The 22,014-nt window shown below is 39.4% G+C and overlaps 1 protein-coding gene and 2 long non-coding RNA genes across 3 annotated transcripts; 2 read left to right on the forward strand and 1 right to left on the reverse strand.

Annotated features, from left to right (window-relative positions):
• The first annotated feature begins 1,068 nt into the window (after positions 1–1,068).
• On the forward strand, positions 1,069–2,982 carry LOC136439848 (uncharacterized). Its single transcript, XR_010756588.1, has 2 exons — positions 1,069–1,930; positions 2,381–2,982. It is a non-coding gene; the product is annotated as an uncharacterized lncRNA (long non-coding RNA).
• Positions 2,955–5,274, reverse strand: LOC136439847 (uncharacterized). The gene is made up of 4 exons (XR_010756587.1): positions 4,725–5,274; positions 3,835–3,919; positions 3,499–3,571; positions 2,955–3,284 (listed from the first exon to the last, which is right to left on the reverse strand). It is a non-coding gene; the product is annotated as an uncharacterized lncRNA (long non-coding RNA).
• Positions 5,275–9,377: 4,103 nt separating this feature from the next.
• LOC136439849 (diacylglycerol kinase epsilon-like) lies at positions 9,378–18,140 on the forward strand. Its single transcript, XM_066435480.1, has 11 exons — positions 9,378–10,048; positions 12,330–12,595; positions 13,206–13,444; positions 13,788–13,931; positions 14,363–14,508; positions 14,970–15,024; positions 15,475–15,588; positions 16,131–16,202; positions 16,671–16,798; positions 17,210–17,321; positions 17,917–18,140. The coding sequence occupies exons 1-11, from the start codon at positions 9,861–9,863 to the stop codon at positions 18,046–18,048; spliced, it is 1,596 nt and encodes a 531-aa protein (XP_066291577.1). The 5' UTR covers positions 9,378–9,860; the 3' UTR covers positions 18,049–18,140.
• Positions 18,141–22,014: the final 3,874 nt, after the last annotated feature.

Genomic DNA, 22,014 nt, shown 5'->3' on the forward strand with positions numbered 1-22,014 from the left:
GTTTCAATAGTAGGGAATTTCTTCACCTTAATGGATTGATTGACTGTTTTAGAAGAGATCCTGAATTGTTGTCTATTCCAAAAGAAAAAAATCCAATCATCATGCAGACCCTTTTCATTTGTTCTGGATGTGATTATGTATCCTACTTTGTTGGATTTGGAAAGGTTTCTTTCATGAAGGCATTTTACAAATTCTCAAACTTCATTTCAGGGGGGGAATCAGAACACACTAGTGGCTTGTTAGTTGGTAATTCCGAAGGTTTTTTTGCCTTCTGTAGACTTGTAGGAACTTTATATTTCAATAAGTATTCATCAGCTTTTATGGAATTTAAAAACCCTGATGAAATGTTTTGCAACTTTGCACAAAAGTATTCAGAAGTAGAACATATACACTCAAATTGGCTTACAGAAATAAGAAAGAGAATTTGGGATAGATTAGAATTTGAGGATCAATCACTACCCTCTTTTGATGCACTCAAATTACATTTTGATAGGTGTATCTGGGTCTGTAAACTCTGGAGTTTATCATTAGAACAAGACATGGATTTGCCGAATATAGAGATGCATGGTTGGAAAATTGAGGACAGCATTATTAAAGTAGTTTGGGATAGTAATGAAAATATTTCTAGAGTTAAAAAAACTGTTGAGTTCCTTACACGTGGTTGTTCCTGTAAAAGTGGGTGTCAAACAAATAGATGTCTTTGCCACAAATCCAACAATGTATGTGGGCCTGGTTGTAGGTGTATCAATTGCTGCAATAGCAATTCTGTGCACAATGATTTTGAAGAAATTGATATGGTACATGAAGAAGGTGATTTGGAAGATGGAGATGAAGAAATAAGTGAAGAAATTGAAGCTGATGAAGAACATGACTTAAATGATTCTGAACCCTTTCTTTCACTCCCAAGTGAAGAATAGTTAACAGTAGAGCCAATTAGATAATGATATTATCATTAAGTGGGCAAATGATATTATCATTAACTGAGCAAATAATTAGTCTTTTTAGTCTTACAGTTAGGTCTAGTTCTCCTTATCTAGATATTTGTACATCTCTTAAAGGTGGTTGGAATTTATCTGAAAAGTGATGTTTGTCAGTATAGTTTTTATGAAATGTAACATTGAAGACATGTTTGCCCATCAGGCAATTGATACCTGATTTTCTTTCTACTATGCTACAAGAGTTTTAACAATTATTTGCTGTTATGGTATTCATCTACTAGAAAAGATGTTGCAAAATTGATGTACTGTAACTAAACTACTAGTAAAGTTTAGTTAAGTACTACTAGTATGTAGCTTTTTGTCATGGAAAGTCCCTTCACACAAGTTTCTTGAAATCATTTGCCATCAGTAAGAACCTATTTCCATCAAAATGCCTGACTTTAGAGTTTGAAACATTACTACATGCACAGTGTAGATGTACTAATCCTTCTCAAGTAAATTCAGTTAGGTATGCTGAGACATAAACTGCCTACCATGATCATGGCGAATGCCTCATCGCTCAGTATGTGGAGACAGGACTCATGTAAAAGTATATTATGGAGAGAAAATGTTTACAGGTTGCAGGTGTTGTCTGCAGTGTTTAGGACCTTTTGGATCCATGTTTCTGTATTCATACACTCTGTCTCATACACATGCAATTTACATAAGATTACAACAATGATTATTGCATTTTTCTGTGATCACCTTTCAACATTCTACTAAAGCTGTTGTCAGATGACATTGAACAAAACTGTTTTTTTACAGGCAAGCATGAGAGCTTAGACTGTTGCAGTGAAGTTGACCTTCTGGTCTAGTTGACATCCACAATCTTTGCTTTGTTGTAAGTATTCTTTTTGTGTTTCAGTACACAAATGAAGAACTGTGTGGAACAGTCACAAGCTCTTGCATCAGTGTCAAGGGAAGGAGGGCACACGCCACACAGTATTTTCAAGGTCAGTTATTACCCGTAATAATGCAGTTAACTTTTGGATTTGGCAAGCTTAAAACACATAAAGGAAAAATGTTGTCCACTTTTTTACTTGACATTATATCATAGAAAATTTTGCCGGGTTTGGGCAAGGTCACACCAGGGCCGGGTTTGGGCGGGCTACCACCAAGGCCGGGTTTGGGCAAGGTCACACCATGGCTGGGTTTGGGCGGGCTACCACCAAGGCCGGGTTTGGGCAAGGTCACACCAGGGCCGGGTTTGGGCGGGCTACCACCAAGGCCGGGTTTGGGCCAGGTCACACCATGGCTGGGTTTGGGCGGGCAACCACCAAGGCCGGGTTTGGGCAAGGTCACACCAGGGCCGGGTTTGTGAATTTTGAAGTAAAGAATTTTGTCAGGGGAAAAAGAAAACCATTACCTTATGATATGAAAACATGTTATAATTTGTGTTGCAGATGGAACAGCAGTCCTGTTGCAGAAGATTTACTGAGCGAATACAACATGACAATGTGCTATAGCAGTCCAGTTGTGGTCAATTTTCAATGGCTGTACAAATACAACCTGTGCTGTAGTAGCAGTCCTGTTGTGGTTATGTACTGATCATGAGTAGGAACAAGCTGAATGCATTTAGTTATACATTGTGCATGTAGACATAAGGTTTTCTATTGAAATTCTTTTCATTCTGTTTTGGGAATTTAAATTGCTTGTGGCAAATGATTTTACACCAAATAAAAACATGTATTATGTTGTAATTACTACCATCCTCACTAAAGTAATGTAATTTAACACTCCACTGGTATGCCATGTATTTCAAGATGACAAAAGAAAAACAACTTGTGATGCATACCAATGGCAGTATATAGTTATGTTCAATGATGTACATCACATTGATAGTATTGGCCTTTAAAAGTTCAGAAACTTAATCGTCAATGTATGTTCTGCGCAATATGTATAGGAATAGATCAAATGTAAGAAATATGTTTGATGATCATCTGTTGACCTGTTGATATCAATTGGAACATAATGATGTTGGAGATATTAAACCAGTATCAATATTCATTTTTTTGTGGTCTTTTTGAGTATGCAATATGTAATATGCAATGAATTTTTACAATAAGACTGTTGTCTATACTGTATCTAACATCCAGTATATGTTCCTTATGACGTGTGAGCACAATTTTACACATACAATGTACCATCCCCAGGTTTGTTCACACCATCCTAATGCATGAGTAGTTAGGTGTATGTAAGTATTCTGGTCCACCTGCATCTCTCCCTTGGGCAAGGTAGTTAACCTCCGCCTCCATCATGGTCCAAGCTGTGAAGTGGCTTTTATCTTCCAAATGTTGCTGGTTTCACCTGCATAGCAAGAAAACAAAATGCCTTAAGGAACTTATTTCTTTCATAATCTAAAACATACTATAAATATAATGTTCTATTGGATAATGATATTGTTAAATCGGGTGCCTTATCTATAAAAAATATTACTGTATACACTTTTGAACAAAGGATACATATATATATATATATATATATATATATATATATATATATATATATAAATATGTAGTACCTGTTAGAGTCACTGTTGGGGTTTTACATGCCTGAATATATTCTCCGTGTCCCTGGCCATTTCGGAATGTGTCCTGAAACAAAGAAGGGGTTGACATCACTAAGGCCATGCTGATTTTATTAGGTACATGGATGTCATCCTTTGGGAAGCCTAAAACTGATGCGAGTCTGTGAATAAAAAGGTTTGGCCCCAGAAAAGTTCATTATGAAATCTGTATGGTCAGGAGGGTTGAACAAAGTACTAAAATTGATGCTCATAACTTATAAGAACAATAATTTAGGTTTATAACAAAAAAACTTAACGAAATAGAAAACTTATACTGCAGGAGGTACATACCTTTATGACATTCCCATTTCCCTATTCCACATGAATGTTGGATATGATGCGATGGCCATTATTATGGGTTAAGGTAGTGGTGGTACTGAGGAAATGAAATATTTAATTTTGAAAAAAGAATGTCATGATTGTTTAGTTTTAAATTTTCTATATATAGTTTGACAATTTAATGTATTCTAGTTGAGAGCTGACGACATAGCACATAAGAAGCCTTCAGACAAACACGGCATGGACTTAACTTTGAAAAACTGTTAAGTACTACTTAAAGTAGAAGTGTTTGTCGCAGTCCTAATGCTGATACGTCATAACTTTGCTTATGAAAATTGCAACAAATCTGACACGTGACTACACCGCCAGGGAAAAGTGCACGTGGGAACCTGATCGACCCAGCGCATTTACATTATGAATCTTTTTCAATTAAATACATCCCTGATTCATAAAAAATGACTGAATCGGACTGTGAACTGAAATATTGCAGCTAAAATTTGCAGTATAGTTCTTGTATGCTGTAGTTTTCAATAAATGAAAAACATGCCGTGACAGGGTCCACACGGGGTTAAAACCGTCTATTCGAAAAATGGACTAAAATGTTAAAGCCAGAGGCATGCAATCCAAAGTTTACGTAAGCGATCAATCCAGCAACTTTTTGCCAGACCTCCGTTTACAAAACCGTTTAAGCTTTAGCCATGGCTAAAGACCTGATAGTGCGATCAAAACGGCCATAATTTGCTATTTTCGAGGAGCACACACAATAGTTACGTTTAATACATAATAGCACAAACTATGCACGAGAAACTAAACTAGAAGATGATATAAACTAAAATCCCTTCATGTTATCAAAACTTGTCAGAAATAAATTCATCCAGAAGCGTAACATATCTGACACTTACCCGTAACCGTGCGTGCCGTCCACTGCAGACTGACCGTTGTAGACCTTGGTTGCAGACTGAGTATGACGGCTTCCAGACAGGTTTACCCCCGGCTGTCTGGGAAATGGAACATTCCGCCAGGCTTCGAAATCCTGGGTCATCCTCATTTTAATCTTTTTAAAAGACAGATACAGTACACTAATAATCTTTTTCTGTGTAATTGTGACTATGATATGTCATAAGTAACTCTGCACGTGATAGCTACAACCATACAGATGATCAGAATGAAACAAGTCGCATGCAAATCGCGTGATGTCACAAGAGACTTTCTGATGTGCGGCACAGATTTCGTCACTGTGAAGTCGACATTGTCGCAGTTTTTTGGGGGGCAAACCCGTTGCTCCTCAAATTACCCGGGGGACTTTGGTATCAATGTAAAGGTGACGAAATGGGCTATTACACAGTGGGATTAGCTAATTGGATCCAGGTGAACTGTGAAAAATACAAACACAAGTAAACTGACCAAAAAATACGCAATGTTTCGAAGGCCGCAGTGTTCGCTGTCAAAATATTATTATAAAAGTACACAAAATTTCTACATGGTTGTACTGGGCAAATCCTGTAGATGTGAAAAAGTATAAACATTATGTAGGTCTGAGGTCATTCTGCTGCACGACAGGCGGTTGTTTACACCCATGCAACGGGGTCAAATCGTGACGCGGAAAACGCCGTATCTAAGAGAATAACGCGTTCTAGGGTGACCTGCGGTTCGACTGTCTCTTTGAACTTTGAACTTTGAACTTTATTCACCTTTGAAGCGGTGGCACATCGGCAGCGCCGAGTGCTAAAAGTACATACTTAACGCAGATTGAGATATCATAGTTAACCAATATACAAAATCTAGTCGAGAGTATCGAAGAGTAAAAATAAAGTAACAGTATTAGCTGGTGCATGGGAGCCAAAGAAGTTCATAGAAGTAATATTATAGCAGTAGAAATAAAATATAGATAAAATGATAGCAGATAAATGGTAAACCTTAACTAACATTTCAATACCTAGCTGAAGCAGGAAACAATGGAATCTATATACTAAAAACAAACGAAATTGATATGGATAACAATACACAACTCGAGGGGAGTATGATAAACAGTGCCAGCTGGGTGGCAGGTGGATTACTTATTTAACCATAGTGGTAGGGGGGGGGGGGGAGGTGAAAATAATATAAATAATAACAGTGGAGTCTTGGCAGTAATCTGGGTGTAAACAGTTAGTGCGAAGAGCTATAACGGGCTAGGTTTACATGAAGCTGTGGTTTGAGGATATGATGTTACATAGTAACTGATAACAATCAACAGAGAGTAGTGAGATTTAACAATGATAAACCATAGTTATCGTGTAACTATAATAGGCATAACAAAAAGTAGGCTGGGTGACAAATGGTCTACATAAGCAACATAGCTGGTTTTTAGACAATCAATTTGAAAATAATAGTAGAGATCACATGGCGTGGATAGAGTAGTTACATAGATGTAAGGTTGCATAAAACAGTGAACTTAATTGAAACTGTAGTGAAGTGGAGATGGAACACAGTTGGCCTTAACATTAACTTGTGGTGTTGCAGCTCCTTGTAAGCCATGCGTTGTGGATGTACCTCTTAGCAAGTACATCAATGATTGTATCCCATGGACCCTTGTATCCTAAGAGTAGATGTTTTTTCATTTCAGTGTTACTAGATGTAAATGCTTCCCATAGAAGAACTCCCCCTGCCTGTGTGAGTTCTGTTTCAAGGTTGGTGAATATGGAGACTCTTTCTCTGGTATATTTAGGACATATGAATAGGAAATGATGTACTGATTCTTCCTCTTCCAGGTTGCAGTTGGTACATTTTCCATTTCCTTTGTATTTTTTCCAGGATAGTTTCCTACCTTCTAGTTCTAAAACTTCTGCTCTGGCTTTGAATTTTAATATACTTCCATCTGTGTTTGTGGAGTCTTTTAGATAGTCTTCAAATCTGGGCTCATGCTTGTTACTGATCACAGTCTGTTTACTAGAGGCCATGGTGTTTAAAAAGTTTCTGTTGGGCGGTATGTATTCTTAGTGCTGAGTTAACCCAGTGTTTGTTGATAGGTGAGTGGTTACACCATATGTGGTCCAGTCCTATAGATGTGAGAAGATTTTTCATGTGCTTAACCCAGTACCATTGTATAGTTTTCCCTTTCTTCATCATATCAAAAATTTGAAGAAGTACTAGTTTTGGCCATCTCTGGTCTTCCATTTTTACGAGTCGGTCATAGTATTTTAGTCTAAGTTTGTCCTGTAAGCTTGTAATAGATTCCCATCCAAGTTCACCAAACACATTAGCTTTACTTGTACCATTCGGGGCTTTAAACAGGAATTTGCCAAATTGGTATTGTAAACTTTCAAGGTGGGTCCTGTCCTTAATTGACGAGGGTGCCCAGATACTGCTACCATAGTTTATGCTTGGTACAATGATACTGTTCCATAGTGTGTCACCATAAGTAAAGCGGTTAAAACTGTTGTGGCCTATTATTGTAGACTTGCATGCTGCTGTGGTTCTATTAGCCTTCTTAAGGGTCTCCCTTATGTGTATACTGTCATTCAGGTTTCTAGATATATGTATTCCTAGGTACTTATAGCTTTCACACTCTTCTAGGCTGAGGTCCCCCATCTTCCACTTCCTAGACGGATCCAGTTTCTTCCCTACTATAAGGACTTTTGATTTCTTCTCATTAAACTTAAGCTTGAGTCTCACTCCGAAGTCGGCTGTGATGTGTAACATGTGTTTAAGCATCTGTTCATTTTCAGCTAAGAGTACGACATCATCAGCAAAGAAGAGTCCACTTACTAAAGTGTCTCTGTTAAATTGAATACCAAGGCCGTGAAGTTTTAAGGATTTCGCTAGTTCGTTCATGTAAAGGCAGAACAGAATAGGGGACAGGACACAGCCTTGCTTAACACCAATATCTGAATCAAAGTAGTCTGTCTCTAGGTCGTCGAACTTAACTTTGTTTTCTACTTTCTCATAAATCTTATCTATAATATTCCACGCCTTTCCACTGATCCCATTTTGTGCTAGTACGAATTTTAGTCCATCACGCCAAACTAGATCAAAGGCCTTGGAGAGGTCCAAGAAAGCCATGTAAGTGGGTTTACCATAAGATTTGCGGATCGCGTTTAGTCCCTTTAAGCTAAAGATGTGATCCTCTGGCCGTCTGTCTTTCCTGAAGGCCCCTTGTATTTCCCCCAGGATGTTATTCTTTTCCAGGAAGTCGGACAATTGTGATTCAATTACCTTGTTGAAGATTTTGCAGACACATGATGTAAGAGTTATGCCTCTGTAATTGTTAAGATCTTTCACATCTCCACTTTTATGTATTGGAACTATTATACCTTTGTGCCAGTCTGACGGAATCTCGCCCTTGCTGTAACAGTGTTGAAAGAGAGTAGTGACTGATTTTAGCATTTCGTATCCTCCCTCTTTCAAAAATTCATTTACAATCTGGTCATCTCCTGGGGCTTTGTTGTTTTGCGTAGATTTGATTGCTGCTTCAACTGAGTCTATTGTAAAGGAAAACTCGTTTATATGAGCATTTGTTTTACACGTTAAATCTCCCGAACGGATAGGTGGAATGCATAGTTTCACTATAGTGGTGAATGTGTCTTCCTCACTGCCATGTAAAGCTCAGTTTTCCATTTTTCCAAGGTTTTTCCAGTATTGCTTAATATTAGTCTTAAGATTCTCTTTCCCAGAAATTAGATGCTTGCTGTCTGTGTTGGTTGACCACAGAGTGCTGGGTCTCCCTTTTCTAACCTTGGGCCTAAGCATGTTCCAGAATTCCCTAGTGGCTTTCCCCCCTCTCTTATTACATTCCATCAGTTTCTGCTTCTTCTTGGCCATTATATTATCCCTAATAACTTTCTTCGCTAGGTTTCTTTTTTCTTGGTACTTCTCCCATAGTTCCTCCCCGAGGTCCTGATCTCTAATGTGAGGGTCCATTTTAGTCCATACTCTATGTGCCTTATTTGCTTCTCTACGGTTAAAGATGGCTTTTTCTATCTCCTCATTCCAAACGTATGGTTGTTTTCCTAACCTCATAAGCTTCTTGCCAATAGTTCTATTCGCAACCTCAATGACTTTACTCTTCCAATCGTCATATATCGCTTGAACCGGTGCGTTTTCATATGGGGTCCAGTTTTTAAATGTCTTAGTGATCTCCTCCCTGTATGTAGTCCAGTCTTGAGTGGGTGTGATGTTCCACCTAGGTATTTTCCTGTGTTTACTGTTATCCGACTGGGCGTTTGTGATGTTAAGATACAGGGTAATTACATTGTGGTCACTACCTAAGTTAAGGGTGCGTTCCTCATCAATAACGATTTTACTTATCATACTTTTCACGCTGCCAGAGAGCAATATGTAGTCTAAGGTAGATTGTTGGTCTGATGTCATCGGGTGTCCAATGAATATGACCTTTAACCTGTGGTCATTTCCAATAGAATTTAGGGGACCGGTTGGAAATGTATATTTCTTAGATCTGTAAGAAATCACCAAAAGTTTGAGGATAGCATGGTTTTCTTAACAAGTTCTTGGTCAAGTTTTTAAATTACTTTTTTTGAAATTCAGCTTTTCGTTCATGTATCTACTAAGTAACTATTCTCGTTAACACCCTCTGTAAGGTATGGGCTAGTCCACATCAAAGATGGCGGAAAACTTGAATTTTGATCAGGAAAACATTGCCCCTGGACTTAGTCAACGTCATTTCTCCCACTCAGATGTACCTGGGACAGTGCTACTACGTTCGTAGACTTCTCTTCTTGATTTGACACCACAAAACCTCGTCTTGTCTTTGGCTGTAGAGTTGGGCAGACTTAGATGTTTACCGTCTGACAAGAGTGTGGGCGCGCCATAACATAAGGACACGTCATGCAAGCTGTGCTTGCTCTTGTGACTCACCATGCGTCTCTTTTATGCTAACGTCAGATCAAGAAGTCAGATGAAGCCAGAATTTCTGTTCTTGTAACCGTTGGCACTTCACCCTTGCTACATGTAGCGACTTGTAAGAAGGTTAGCCATCTTGCTTAACCGGGCGTGGTAAACAAATTACATACAGTACACACAAAACGAACGAAGAAACAGGAATGTTTCTTATCCCTGAGTTGAGCTCGGAGCCGTTCCAGATTTTCCTGTGGATCGCCTACATCTTCACGGTGACGGTGGTGGTGACCGTGTTGCGTTCCCGCCGAAAGCTGGACCTGCCCGTCAGAGATGTCACCAAGGGACACCGCTGGTACCAGGTGGAGATCTTTCCCCGGCCGACATTTTGCAGGTGTGGCTCGTTTTTGTGTAGCTTAACACCTCCATTAAGGTCTCATTCATGAGTTTTTTCGCCCCATAGGCTTACATGTTATAATGCGTGTTTTACAAGGGCGCGTTCGTAATGAAGCTACAGAAAATGCACCAAATTCATGTTATGTTGAGAGCATTTACCCTAGATCATGTAAAAAAATTGCCAACAGTTTCACTGCATAGAATCTCTTTTTATAGCAATTACAAACTGCACTTAGCTACAACCCCAAAAATGCACTTTCCAGCTGTAAGTGCATGACCGCATCACCTACAATGGCCGGCTGTGTACGTCCGACCTCGCGCGCGGCTGCCAAACTTTGCCTGCTAATTTCTTTAGATACAAACAAGCTTTCATCAGTTTGACGCTTGAGATCGGCTGGACTGGCTAAAAGAGAATTTCCCACCGATATAAACACACGTTCATGCAGTCGTTAATTTTCTGGCCACGGATTCTTTTAGGGTACCCACTTGGAGTAATACATGAATGAGACCTTTTAAAACATTAATCCGCCGGGTTACAAATCCGCCACTTTGAAAAACAATGTGTTTGAGAGATCTCAGTGCAGCACTCCCTAGGTAAGGCACGCATTATACTGGGGGGCGTTGGGTTGGATATCTTTGGACGTATCTTCAGGGTGGCGGAATTAGTACCCTGGTGGAATTAATCATGTTATAAGATTACAAGGTACATTTATTTAATATTCCTTTGACGTTGATAGGTCAATAAACACACTGACAATCAACTGCAGTAAAATACCATTTTCTCTGCTACACTCAAAGCACAGCTTTTGATGTGTCCCCCAGTGAAGGTCTACTGTTAATGCATAAGTTCACGGTGATTTTATTTCACTGTAGGAAAAACCGAGTGTTAGCTGTGGTTGGTGGGCAGAAGACAAAAGAAGCATTTTTGATGTGGTTTTATTTTGCGGTGAAGACGTTACTGCAAAAACTGTCAACATTAAGCCACCGCAAAGTTACATTGCATTTAGAGCCCGCATTATGAGCATTGCATACAAACATTCAGTGCAGTTGATAAAGAATGTCTCACACAGGCATATGTCGCCTGAGCTTGTGGATAATTATGTTATGATAATACTCAAGGGAAATTGTGAAAGGGAAGAGGTATTAAGTCGTTTATCTCTTGACAACTGACCATGACAATGCAATTATAACTGTCTATATGTATAGAGTAGCCAGGGGTTTGCGTTTGCTTATCATTGTTGCTAGTACACTTTTATCTGGACTTAAGATCTGAGAGCCTATAACTTATATAATGGTGCGTACCTAAACCCCGGACCTGTTCCTTTAGCCTCTAGGTTCAAGTCCCAAAAAACCTAAACATCTGAAATCAAGTCCGGACTTGAAAAAAAATCTCTCGCTTTTACACTCCTTTTTGCTTTAAACCATTTCAAAGCTGCCTTAGATCGTGAAATTTGCACTGGAAAAAATGCTGTTTTGTGTTTATAACTGAACTTCTGCATTAATTACTGACTGTATATAATTTAGCATATTATAGTTTTCAAATTGCATGTGAAATATATGCCGATATGCAATTTTACATGAAACGGGAAAAAAAAATTCGTAGCACACATCCATTGGTTCAAGTCCGGACTTTCAAGTCCGAACCTGAACCTTAACCTCTGGACTCGAGTCCAAACCTAAAGCTAAACTCGGGTTTAGGTACGCACCACTAAACTTATATAACGTTAGTATGTTTATATGTAAGAGGTGTTTGCTGTTGTAAGTCCAGACTGATAGGTTTGATCCAGTCTCACAGGGATGAACCACTACTCTTTTCGATAAGTGCAGTGGGATTCTTATAATTACCATTAACGTGCTACAGCTGGCGGTGTGGCTTCCTCAAATACAGGACCTCCATCACATCCCATCGTCCCTATTAAAAAATCGTAGCTAGATACTCATTTTCACCTGAGTTGAGTGAGGAAATAGGTGTAAGACAAGTGTGTCTCCAAAGGTTATGACATCGGAGCCTGCTTGGGAATCGAACCCAAAACCTGTAGTCAAACTTTAAACCTAACCTGAAAAGGGGTCCCCCGAAAATGCGAAATGGAACGAAATGGAACGAAATGGAACGAAATGGAACGAAATGGAATGAACTAAAACATATGTAACATTATGAAATGAAATACCAGTAGATAGCGAAATATAAGGAACGTTGTAACATGTTTAAGTTCGTTCCATTTCGTTCCATTTCGCACTTTCGGGGGACTGCCTGAAAAGCACCTTGCCACCTTTTCCAGTGTGTGTGAAGAGCACATCATGGAGGGAGCTCACTGCGACTCCTGCGGTATCTGTACCGATGAGGACTGCGTTCACGCCGCCGACAAACTCTTCCCCTGTAAACGTCTGAGCCTCCCTGGACGAACCAGTATGGACCATGTGTGGGCGCGGGGAAACCTGCCGCTGTGCAGCGTGTGTTTCGTCTGCGGCGTGCAGTGTGGAATGAACCCAACCCTGTGTGATCGTCGATGTATCTGGTGTCAGAGGACAGTACACGACTGTTGCGGTAGGTCACAACTCACAGGTCAAACTGAAATACATGTACCTGGTAGATCAAAATGTAGGGAACTACATGCACATGTTCTTGAGCAATTCTAACATGATCATCACCAGAAAAATCTCTCAGAAGTTTTAGTTGCATAGAATACAAAAACAAGACTAAGTTGTTAAATGAAGATCAGAAATAATACTTATGTTATTGTCAAAAGGTCTAATGTAATGAAACCTGTCAATAGCAGTCAATAACAAACAAAATTGCTAGTTTCAGAAAAAAATCAAATCTGAATTTTGTGCATGAAACTTTTTTTTTTTTTTGTAGGGTTTGTTGTTTTGATTGTGGTTTAAAAGCATAACTCAAGAAGTTATGAGTATGAATGTATTGCTTTCTTAAGTCTTGACCAATCAGTGAAATGATATGATTCTACAAACCCCTTGGGGCTATCTTTGGTACTGCAGCAGAGTTTGGTGTCTCAAGTTCTGAATATGCTTTAGGGACTATGAGACCTTATTAAAGAAAATCCTTTAACTAATCTGAGTGAGTACTGAGTAATCATGCTATGGTCATGATTTTTTTCACATGCAAATGTACATCTACATGTTTCTCTAATATATTCCAGCTGTTGAAGACAAGAGATGTGACTTTGGGCACTACCGAAGCATGATCATCCCTCCGTACAGCGTGGGTCTTCAGCTAGTGGGGATACGTGGCCGTCGCCACCTCAGCGTCTCCAAGCTCTACCCGCCCGTCAGGATCTCCAACTGGAGTCCGCTTATCGTGTTCGCCAACCCCAGCAGCGGAAACAACATGGGGGAGCATCTACTACGAGAGTTTAGGGAGGTCCTGAACCCTATTCAGGTGGGAAATAGGCAGAGTAATCCATTCTTCTTCTTAACTTAAGTCATGAGAGGCAAGAACAATGTATATTCCAGCTATACTCAAGCAAGGGAGTCTTATAATGTTGCATGTATAAAGGCTTGTTGTTGATGTCATAATGGTTATATTTGTAATTTGAAGCCTTGGCGCAAATGATGTCATCATGAAAAGCCTGTATACTAGCAGATCTAGTGTTTCAAGTTTTGATAATAGTATTTTTTACGTTTGATGATGCTCTTTTGAGGGAATACTTGTATTCAACTGCTGTCTAGATTATCCACTGGCCGCTTTTCAAATTTTGATGTACATCTTAATGTCTATATAGGTTATAGATCTGCACTCGCTGAGTCCCACTGCGGGACTGGAACTGTTTCGCCTCCTACCAACCTACAAGTGCCGTCTGCTGGTGTGTGGAGGGGATGGGACGGTGGGGTGGGTCCTGGGGGCGCTGGACAGGGTCAAACTACAGGTAAGGCCACACCAATTTAATTTCTTGGTTAACGGATTTTTATTTAAAAAAAAAAAATTTAGAAAAAAAAAAATTATGAAACCAAGAAATTAAATTGGTGTGGCCTAAGGTCAGGTTTGATGGTGATGCTGATTTGAGTATCAGCTTTTAAAAAGTCCATTTACAAGTTCATAGCCAAAGTTTGGTTTACAATATTGTTCAAGAGGTAAATAAAGGCAGCCTTAAAGCTTTGATTAAAGCTTAATGGCCAAAACTTTATTTCGGTTAAATTGTGTTTGTTTTTTAATCAGCCTGCAATTCTTCAGTTGATTCTATTATAACAAAGTAAAGAAGTAGATTTTACACCAAGGATGTTATATTGAAGATAATGTGAGATGTAGAAAGAACTTATATATATGAACAACGCTCACACCTGGTGTTATTTCTCCCAGAACCAGCCACTGATAGGAGTTCTTCCCCTGGGTACGGGGAACGATCTGGCCAGGGTCCAGGGGTGGGGAGAGGGGTTTGTCGGAGAGAAATCCTTAGACGAAATTTTGACAGACATCGCACATGCAGAGGTGACACCATTTGACAGGTAAGCTTCACTCATTTTGGTTGATAATTTTTTTTCACAAACAAGCTTAAGCACTTCCTTGTGTATGATGATGATAAAAGGTGACCTGGTACTTTTTCTTCTATATTCATTTTTTCTTCATTATTCATATTCATTCATATTATAAACAATATAATGACATCAGTATGTTTATGAATGGCAAAGTGACCCATGTTAAACTAGGTAAAGATCACAACTCACACAAGTATACGATACCACATGTTGTATTGACAGAACTCAGAACTATCTGTACAGAGTAGAAAACTACATCCGGGGTCTTGGCGCCTGGTACGCAGGTGGGAGATACTAAAGGCGGGAAAACTACTAGATAAACAACTCATCCATGTTATGAATGTATTAAATGTAATTGTATGGTATCTTTTTTATCATTTTGAAGTCTTTGGTGATGTATCTGATGTTGTGTTTTGCTGCTTATGTTATAGATGGACAGTCAGTATCATTCACCAGAGACATTTTGGTATAAGAAGACCAGCTAAGGTAAGTGCCAACCTTGTAGCACATCCTGAAGGTTCCCTGTTTCTGTCATTATTACATCTTTATTCACAGTTCCAGTTGTATGTACATACCATGCAGCCATAGACCAAATGTAGAGGGTTCATAATACTCAACAGTCAATGTGAAGAGCAATTGGTCTACGACTCAAAAGAGAGCCTCCTATCAAGTCATACTTAAATTGCAGTGTTTCAATGCAGTAAAGACATTTAGAAAATTCATCTGGTTAAGGGATAGTATATATCTGACTTCATGACCTTTGTTGTATCAGGTACTTGCCATGAATACAGTCAATGTGAAGAGAAATTGGTCTATGACTCTAAAGAGAGCCTCCTATCAAGTCATACTTAAATTGCAGTGTTTCAATGCTGTAAAGACATTTAAGAAAATTTAAGGGATAGTATATATCTGACTTCATGACCTTTGTTGTATCAGGTACTTGCCATGAATAACTACTTCTCCATGGGTTGTGATGCGCTAGTGGCACTCAACTTCCACCGGCAGCGTCAGACCAGACCTGAACTCTTCACAAGCAGACTATTCAACAAGGTCAGCTTTTCAACAGTTTAATTTGTTACATTTACCTTCGAGGAAGGGAAACATATTGTTTTTGGTCCGTTTTCTCTTCCTCCTCCTTTCCAAACAAATATAAGGTCAATGACCTGGGCCAGATGGCTGTTACCATGGTTACTAGACATGTAACAGACACCCTGTGATGTTTGATGACATTATGTAGCAAGTGGCAGGACAGAGCTGGAGCGGCTGGTCACCAAAAATATGAATTTCATATATGTGTTTCAGTAAGAATGAACATTACAGTAGTTTGGTAATTTGCTATTATGCTAGTCTATGTGAAGGTAATTACATTATGATTATGTATTTGCTTGAAAATGTTACCTTTCTAGTTGATTCTTATATTGAGAAAAATGATACTGAACTTGGATATAAACATTAAAAAAGAGTGCAGGGGAAAAGTCTGCTCCAACTTTTCTTACCGGCCCTCTATTTTCATCTTGACTTTTTTTAAACGTTTTTACAAGGAAATATCAAGGAATGTTCTCAAATGTGAACCATTCAAAATTCTGTTCCAGTTTTGGTACTTCAGCTATGGAGCCATCGATGTACTCGAGCAGGCCTGTGTGGATCTACATAAGAGGGTCAAGGTCAGTAATAAAATGTTAAGTGGCAACATTTGGTCCATATGATATTAATCAATAAAAGTCTATCCCATTTAATTGAATTAGTGAGGTTCATCTTACAAAGAAAATATGATGCAGCTTTTGATATCCCCAATGTACAAATATTTAAAATTTATTACTTAGAGTCTGTTCCACATGTCTGTTGCCTTTTGTTCTAACATTTTCAAAACCTTTGTAAAAATCTGAGATAAGTAACTGTTTGGAACAATTTCTAACATTTGTTTGACATTCTAAATATTTCTACACCTATATTTCTATAGGTTTTTAACGATTTTACCATGACCCTTCATCTTACTAACTTACTACCTGTGTTGATAAACTCATATCATGCTAAACATGGCAATTATGAAGCAGTTACTCAAATTTAAAGAGAGTTTCTTGGCATAGATGCCAGTGCAGCTTGTGTATTGATGAAGTTTGTTTTTGCCTTAGCTTGAACTTGATGGTCGGACAGTGAACCTGCCGGAGTTGGAGGGGATCGTGGTGTTGAACATCAGTTCATGGGCGGGGGGGTTCAACCTGTGGAGCGGGACAGGTGAGGAGGATGTTCCACCTGCCAGGTATGCTGCCCTTTCATTGGTCCTTCACTGAGGAACCTTTTCTATGCTACCATTTCATTGGCCCTTTACTAATGAAATTGTTTTATGCTGCTGTTTCATTGGCCAAGCACTAAGGAACTTGTGCATGCTGCAATTTCATTGGTCCCTCACTTAGGAACTTGTACTATGCTGCTGTTCCATTGGTCAATTGTTTTATGCTGCTGTGTCATTGGTCAATCACCAGTACAAGGATCTTGTACTATGCTACTGTTTCATTGGTTCCTCATCATAAAGTGATATGACCTTTGAAAATGAGGGCCATATCTGCATAATCAATGAGAAACCTGTAGAATACATCTGTTGCAAAGGCTAATGTCATTTGCCAAAGGTATGAGGTCACAGAACTCTTTTTTTTACATTATTCCTCTACAGTTTCAATGATGGAATCCTGGAGGTGGTTGGTCTCCACTCGTCCTTCCACATGGGTCAGGTCAGGATAGCCATGGCTGACCCCATCAGGCTGGGACAGGCTAGGGTCGTCAAGGTCAGGACGAAGGTCAAAATGTGGGAGGGTGTCAGGAATTTTTTATATGCTTGTTTGTTAAAGGCAACCAAAGCAATATTAGGGCCCGAAAATCGGATTTTGAAAGTCAATTTATTTAGTCATTTCTATTCATGATTAGTTCAAACAACACTATCACAAAGCAACGTCCATGATGCAAAAATATGACTTCGTCGTAATGTGAGAACTCACTGAAAATCGTCGCCGGGGTTTTTGTAGGCTCGCGAAACTAAGGGGATCATGTTTTTGCACGGTTTTAAAATGCTCAAAGTATGAAGTCATTACACAAATGTGATAGAAACTCACTGTGTTAGTAAATGTCACTACAATAAAGATTTCAGCATTTTTTTTTCATTTCCATTTTTTTGCTCTTAAATTGCTTTGGTAGCCTTTAAGAAGTACTTTTATCTAGAGTCACTCACTAAGCAATGGCATATATGCAATGATATTTCAACCTCCAGTATCATTGTATGAATAGATTAATTGTGTGATATATAATCAATATGCACCTGGATGTCTAACCTTCATCAATATTTCCAGTATCTGACTTAATTTGTTTCTTTTACCCCATTCCCAGCTGACTCTCCAGAAAGGGACCAAGATGCCTGTGCAGGTTGATGGGGAACCCTGGGAGCAGGGCTCTGCTACAGTCACCATATCCCTCAGGAACAGGGTGAACATGCTCAAGAAGTCAGAGCATCACGATTAGAGTCAGATGCAGTGGACGGAACCCTTCCTCTAAGGCCCCTATCTCGCTGGACCCGCAGTATTTGGGCGACCTCAATGCAACCTGAATTGGATTAGTGTCTATCGTTCATTTTATGATGGGAATTCCATGCAGTATGACTAAAAAGACAACAAAACAAACAAAGCGTAAAAAGATTTTTTTTATTATATTGATGTAATTCGTTGAGCGCTCGGTCAAATCGCTCAGTGCAGCGAGGTCGCCAATGGGCTGCTAGTCCCATGAGATGGGGGCTTTAGTTATACGGCAGGGTGTTTCAGTCTCGTACATTTGTGGATAGCAGTTTTGTGAGCTGACGGTATCTCAGAGAGGATTAAAACGTTATAGAGATGATAAAATCTCTATCTACCCAGGAAATGCACCCTGACATCTGCAATGCAGCATTTAACTCACTATGTGTCATTTCCTTGAATACTAAAAACTAAGCTGCCTATTTTCAACATAGATCGTAACATGAGCTACAAGGTATATTTACTTTCTTAAGTTTAAGAAGCTAAAGACATTATTGTATTGCTACCCTTTTTGTTACTTGAAGCTTTGTTTTCAAGATATATAGTGATATCTGTTACTTTAAGCTGCAAACATTCCTGCTCTAGCGAGATACTATTTTGTGGTTATGAAATGCTATTTATTGATGTGTAATATGCAGAGGAAATAGTCTTGAGATGACTGTTAAAGGTGCCCTAAGCGATTTCAGGGGGTAAAACTTGAAATATGCTGGGGAAAACAATTCTGTTTTATGAGGTTGAAACTGACATTTGCTTCCCCATTCTAGCACATCTGCATCATTATTTCAGACTTTGGGCGTTTAAAAATAGCACAGAGGCAAGCCACAAAAGGAGTATTTTATTTATTGGGTCCCCCAAAAAATCAGCCCAGAATCCAACCGTAACGGTTTCCTGTCGACAATTTTCGGTAACTTCCGGCCGCGTGACGTCACAATGCCCAAGCACATTGAGCCATGACCACGTGATCATTTCTTCGGATGCGTTCGGGATTTATCGGTCAGAATCGTGCATGTTCGGAAGATTTGAAATGATGGCTGGCCTCCAAGTGCTCAGATTTTCAATGAGTTACCACCACCCAACGACATCACATTTATGCTCCATGATGGTCTATATGTGATGGTATAGTGTTATCTAAACTTACTATGGGCAGAAATCAGAAAAAAATTGATTTTGAATATATGACTTTCAGCGCTCTAATATTGCTTAGGTTGCCTTTAATGTTTATATCAAGTGCAGATAACTTATGGAGAACAAATGTGTAATAAGCCTTTTAAATGTGTAAAAATGTCAAAGATGTTCTTGGTAAAATTGCTTGCACATGTGTGTATACCAATATGATTTAATTGCTATTTTCATTCAGTGGAATGAAATATTTACTGTAAGTTTATGTATAACTATCTCTATATCCATACCTATTCTTGTTGTGAACTCAATGTATTTTTAAGAAAGGAAGGCTATGTTTTGTAAAAGTTTGCACATAAAAAAAGGATGTGTCACTAGTATTATATTTTTCACGGTGGATGTGCAAAGGTAAAGTGCAATATGTGGTAACTGGGTATTACTTGAAATTGTATTGTCCAACTCCAAACATCTGATGCACCATGATGTGGTGTTGTGCTACAGGGTATATGTACAATGTACAAGTAAATAAATGGTACTGCTGATGTCATTCTGGTGTATTTTAATATATTTAGAAATATATTAGGATATTATCAGTACCTACTCCGATGTTAAACCTATTATAGAAGCCGAGTCTCTTTTTTCCACTCTCGCGAATAGGACAAAAGAGGCTATAGCAGGTTTTCATACCGTGCTGCTCCAATGTAGTATGGCCGACTCTGAGTGTTTTTCCTTTCTATTTGCACTCTGGCAAACTGTAATCTCCAAGCAGATTTCCCAATGGCAAGACAGTATCCAAAGGGGCAAAGCAGTATCCAACTGGCCACCTGTTTTGGCACTTTTGATAACGTCTTGCCACCGGTAAATCTGCTTGGAGATTAGCTAACTGCCTCCCGCTCTCTTATCTGAATGTGTCGTTCTAAGTGCAGACGACAGGTGGCGCACTTAAACCACTTATGTTGAGGATACCTTCCAACTCCAACGAATTTCGAAGTTTTCAATTTTATCGCGCTGCGTGAGCAAGTACTACTGTATCAATCACCTACTCTCCTATTATTTCCTGTTTGTACAAGTCACTAAACAGCGCCATTTTTCTTCTTCTGAACTTGGCCAGATGTTTCATTTAGAAGGTCCGTACGAACAGTAAGATTAATTTGCCTTTCAACGTAAAATGGGCTACAATCACTCAACTTCTTGTCTGAAAGCCGTTAACGTTCGTATAATAACCCATGTGTTGTAGCTATTAGAGGAGTGTATCTGTCCTCGGTACAGAACATGTTGATAGAAGGTCGGAGGGCGGCATTGCAAAATCGAAACGACGGTCAGCAACGACAACGGCTTTTTGGACTTCAAGTTCAACAATCAAAGAAATCTAAATTGGACGTGAGTCTTTGAGGATGTCTAAAGTATATTTTACATTCAACGATAACATGAACACTTTTTTGTTTCATACTAGTAGTCTCTATTACCGTTCGATGTGCTGTTACGTTTTATCGTTGTTGTTTTTCTGGATGCGTATTCCTTATTGCAGCTACGAGTTACAGATATCGTTTTTGAATGATCCTCCGCTACAGTTACAATCAGTAAATGGCAAACCAAAAACGTTTTCTACGGCACATTTCTTTTCGTGCCTCATCGCGCCAGACTACCAACATCAGTCGAACTTTCAACATCAGTCAATCTGTGAAAGGAAAACATCAAAATGACGTTAAACGTGAACCCAAACAATACATCTGCTTGAAGAATACATCTGCAGAAGGCGTTATGTTGTTGCCATGTTACACCGCATGTTTTTCTCCCCGGGATGATCACTAACACATGGCGGTTACCGGACCCGAAGTTCAAGTGCACAGACGCGGCTACTTCTGGCTATAACACACCATGGACACGTGTCGGTCGGGTGGCCAACTTGCCGGAAAACGTCAGGAAATAATGCATATCACATTTATCACATTTGATACGTCTGGACGCTGGGGTTTTGCCAATAAATTAAGTGAGGCTACAGATTTTGACCATGGACCTAGCCTCTACCAGGCCCGCGGGATGGCTGGAAAAATAGTAGAAATTGGCCTAATACTAGTAATAGAGTGAGGTATGCCAAGGGAGTTGGCTAAGGAGAGAGGGTCCAATATGCCATCCACTGTGCCCCTATAGCAGACTAACTCCTCTTTCATGTTTTTCTGTCTATTTGGCCAGTTTCTACTCTTTCCAGCCGCCTCTGGAGCTTGGTAGAGGTTAAGCTAGACCCACATACACATTCCAGAATATACATCATGTGGTGAATACAATACACAGTGCACATGTATCATACAAATCCCTCACTTCACTCAGGTGTAAATGAGTACCTAGCTTTGTCCAGGGACGTCCCTCGGATAGGACGTTAAATGGAGGTCCCGTGTTTGGGGAGAGCCACACCCCGCGCACGTAAAAGAACCCACCACACCTTTCGAAAAAGAGTAGGGGCATGCCCCGGTGTGCGATGGTCCAAAAGCCTACAGTCGGCCACACATGGGTTCGCCCTTAGTAATAGCCTCTGGCTAGTTGGGTAACCCTGGCAACATGCCGAACCAATAAATAGAAAATACAAATACGAACCGATAGAAAAATCTAGCTAGATCCACACATTTCAGGGTATAATTCTTGGAGTGAATACAATACATTGTAGTATACAAATAGATGCTGATAAAAAAGATTATTGCGTATTGATATCATCAAGCTTTATTCCTCAGTAAAAAGTGATGTTACATCTCTACAAACGGCAAGCTTGAAAACGAACATTGTACGATTTTATGCTTGTTAGCAG

Source organism: Branchiostoma lanceolatum, chromosome 8, assembly GCF_035083965.1.
Source record: "Branchiostoma lanceolatum isolate klBraLanc5 chromosome 8, klBraLanc5.hap2, whole genome shotgun sequence".
In the NCBI taxonomy this organism is placed as follows: Eukaryota; Metazoa; Chordata; class Leptocardii; order Amphioxiformes; family Branchiostomatidae; genus Branchiostoma; species Branchiostoma lanceolatum.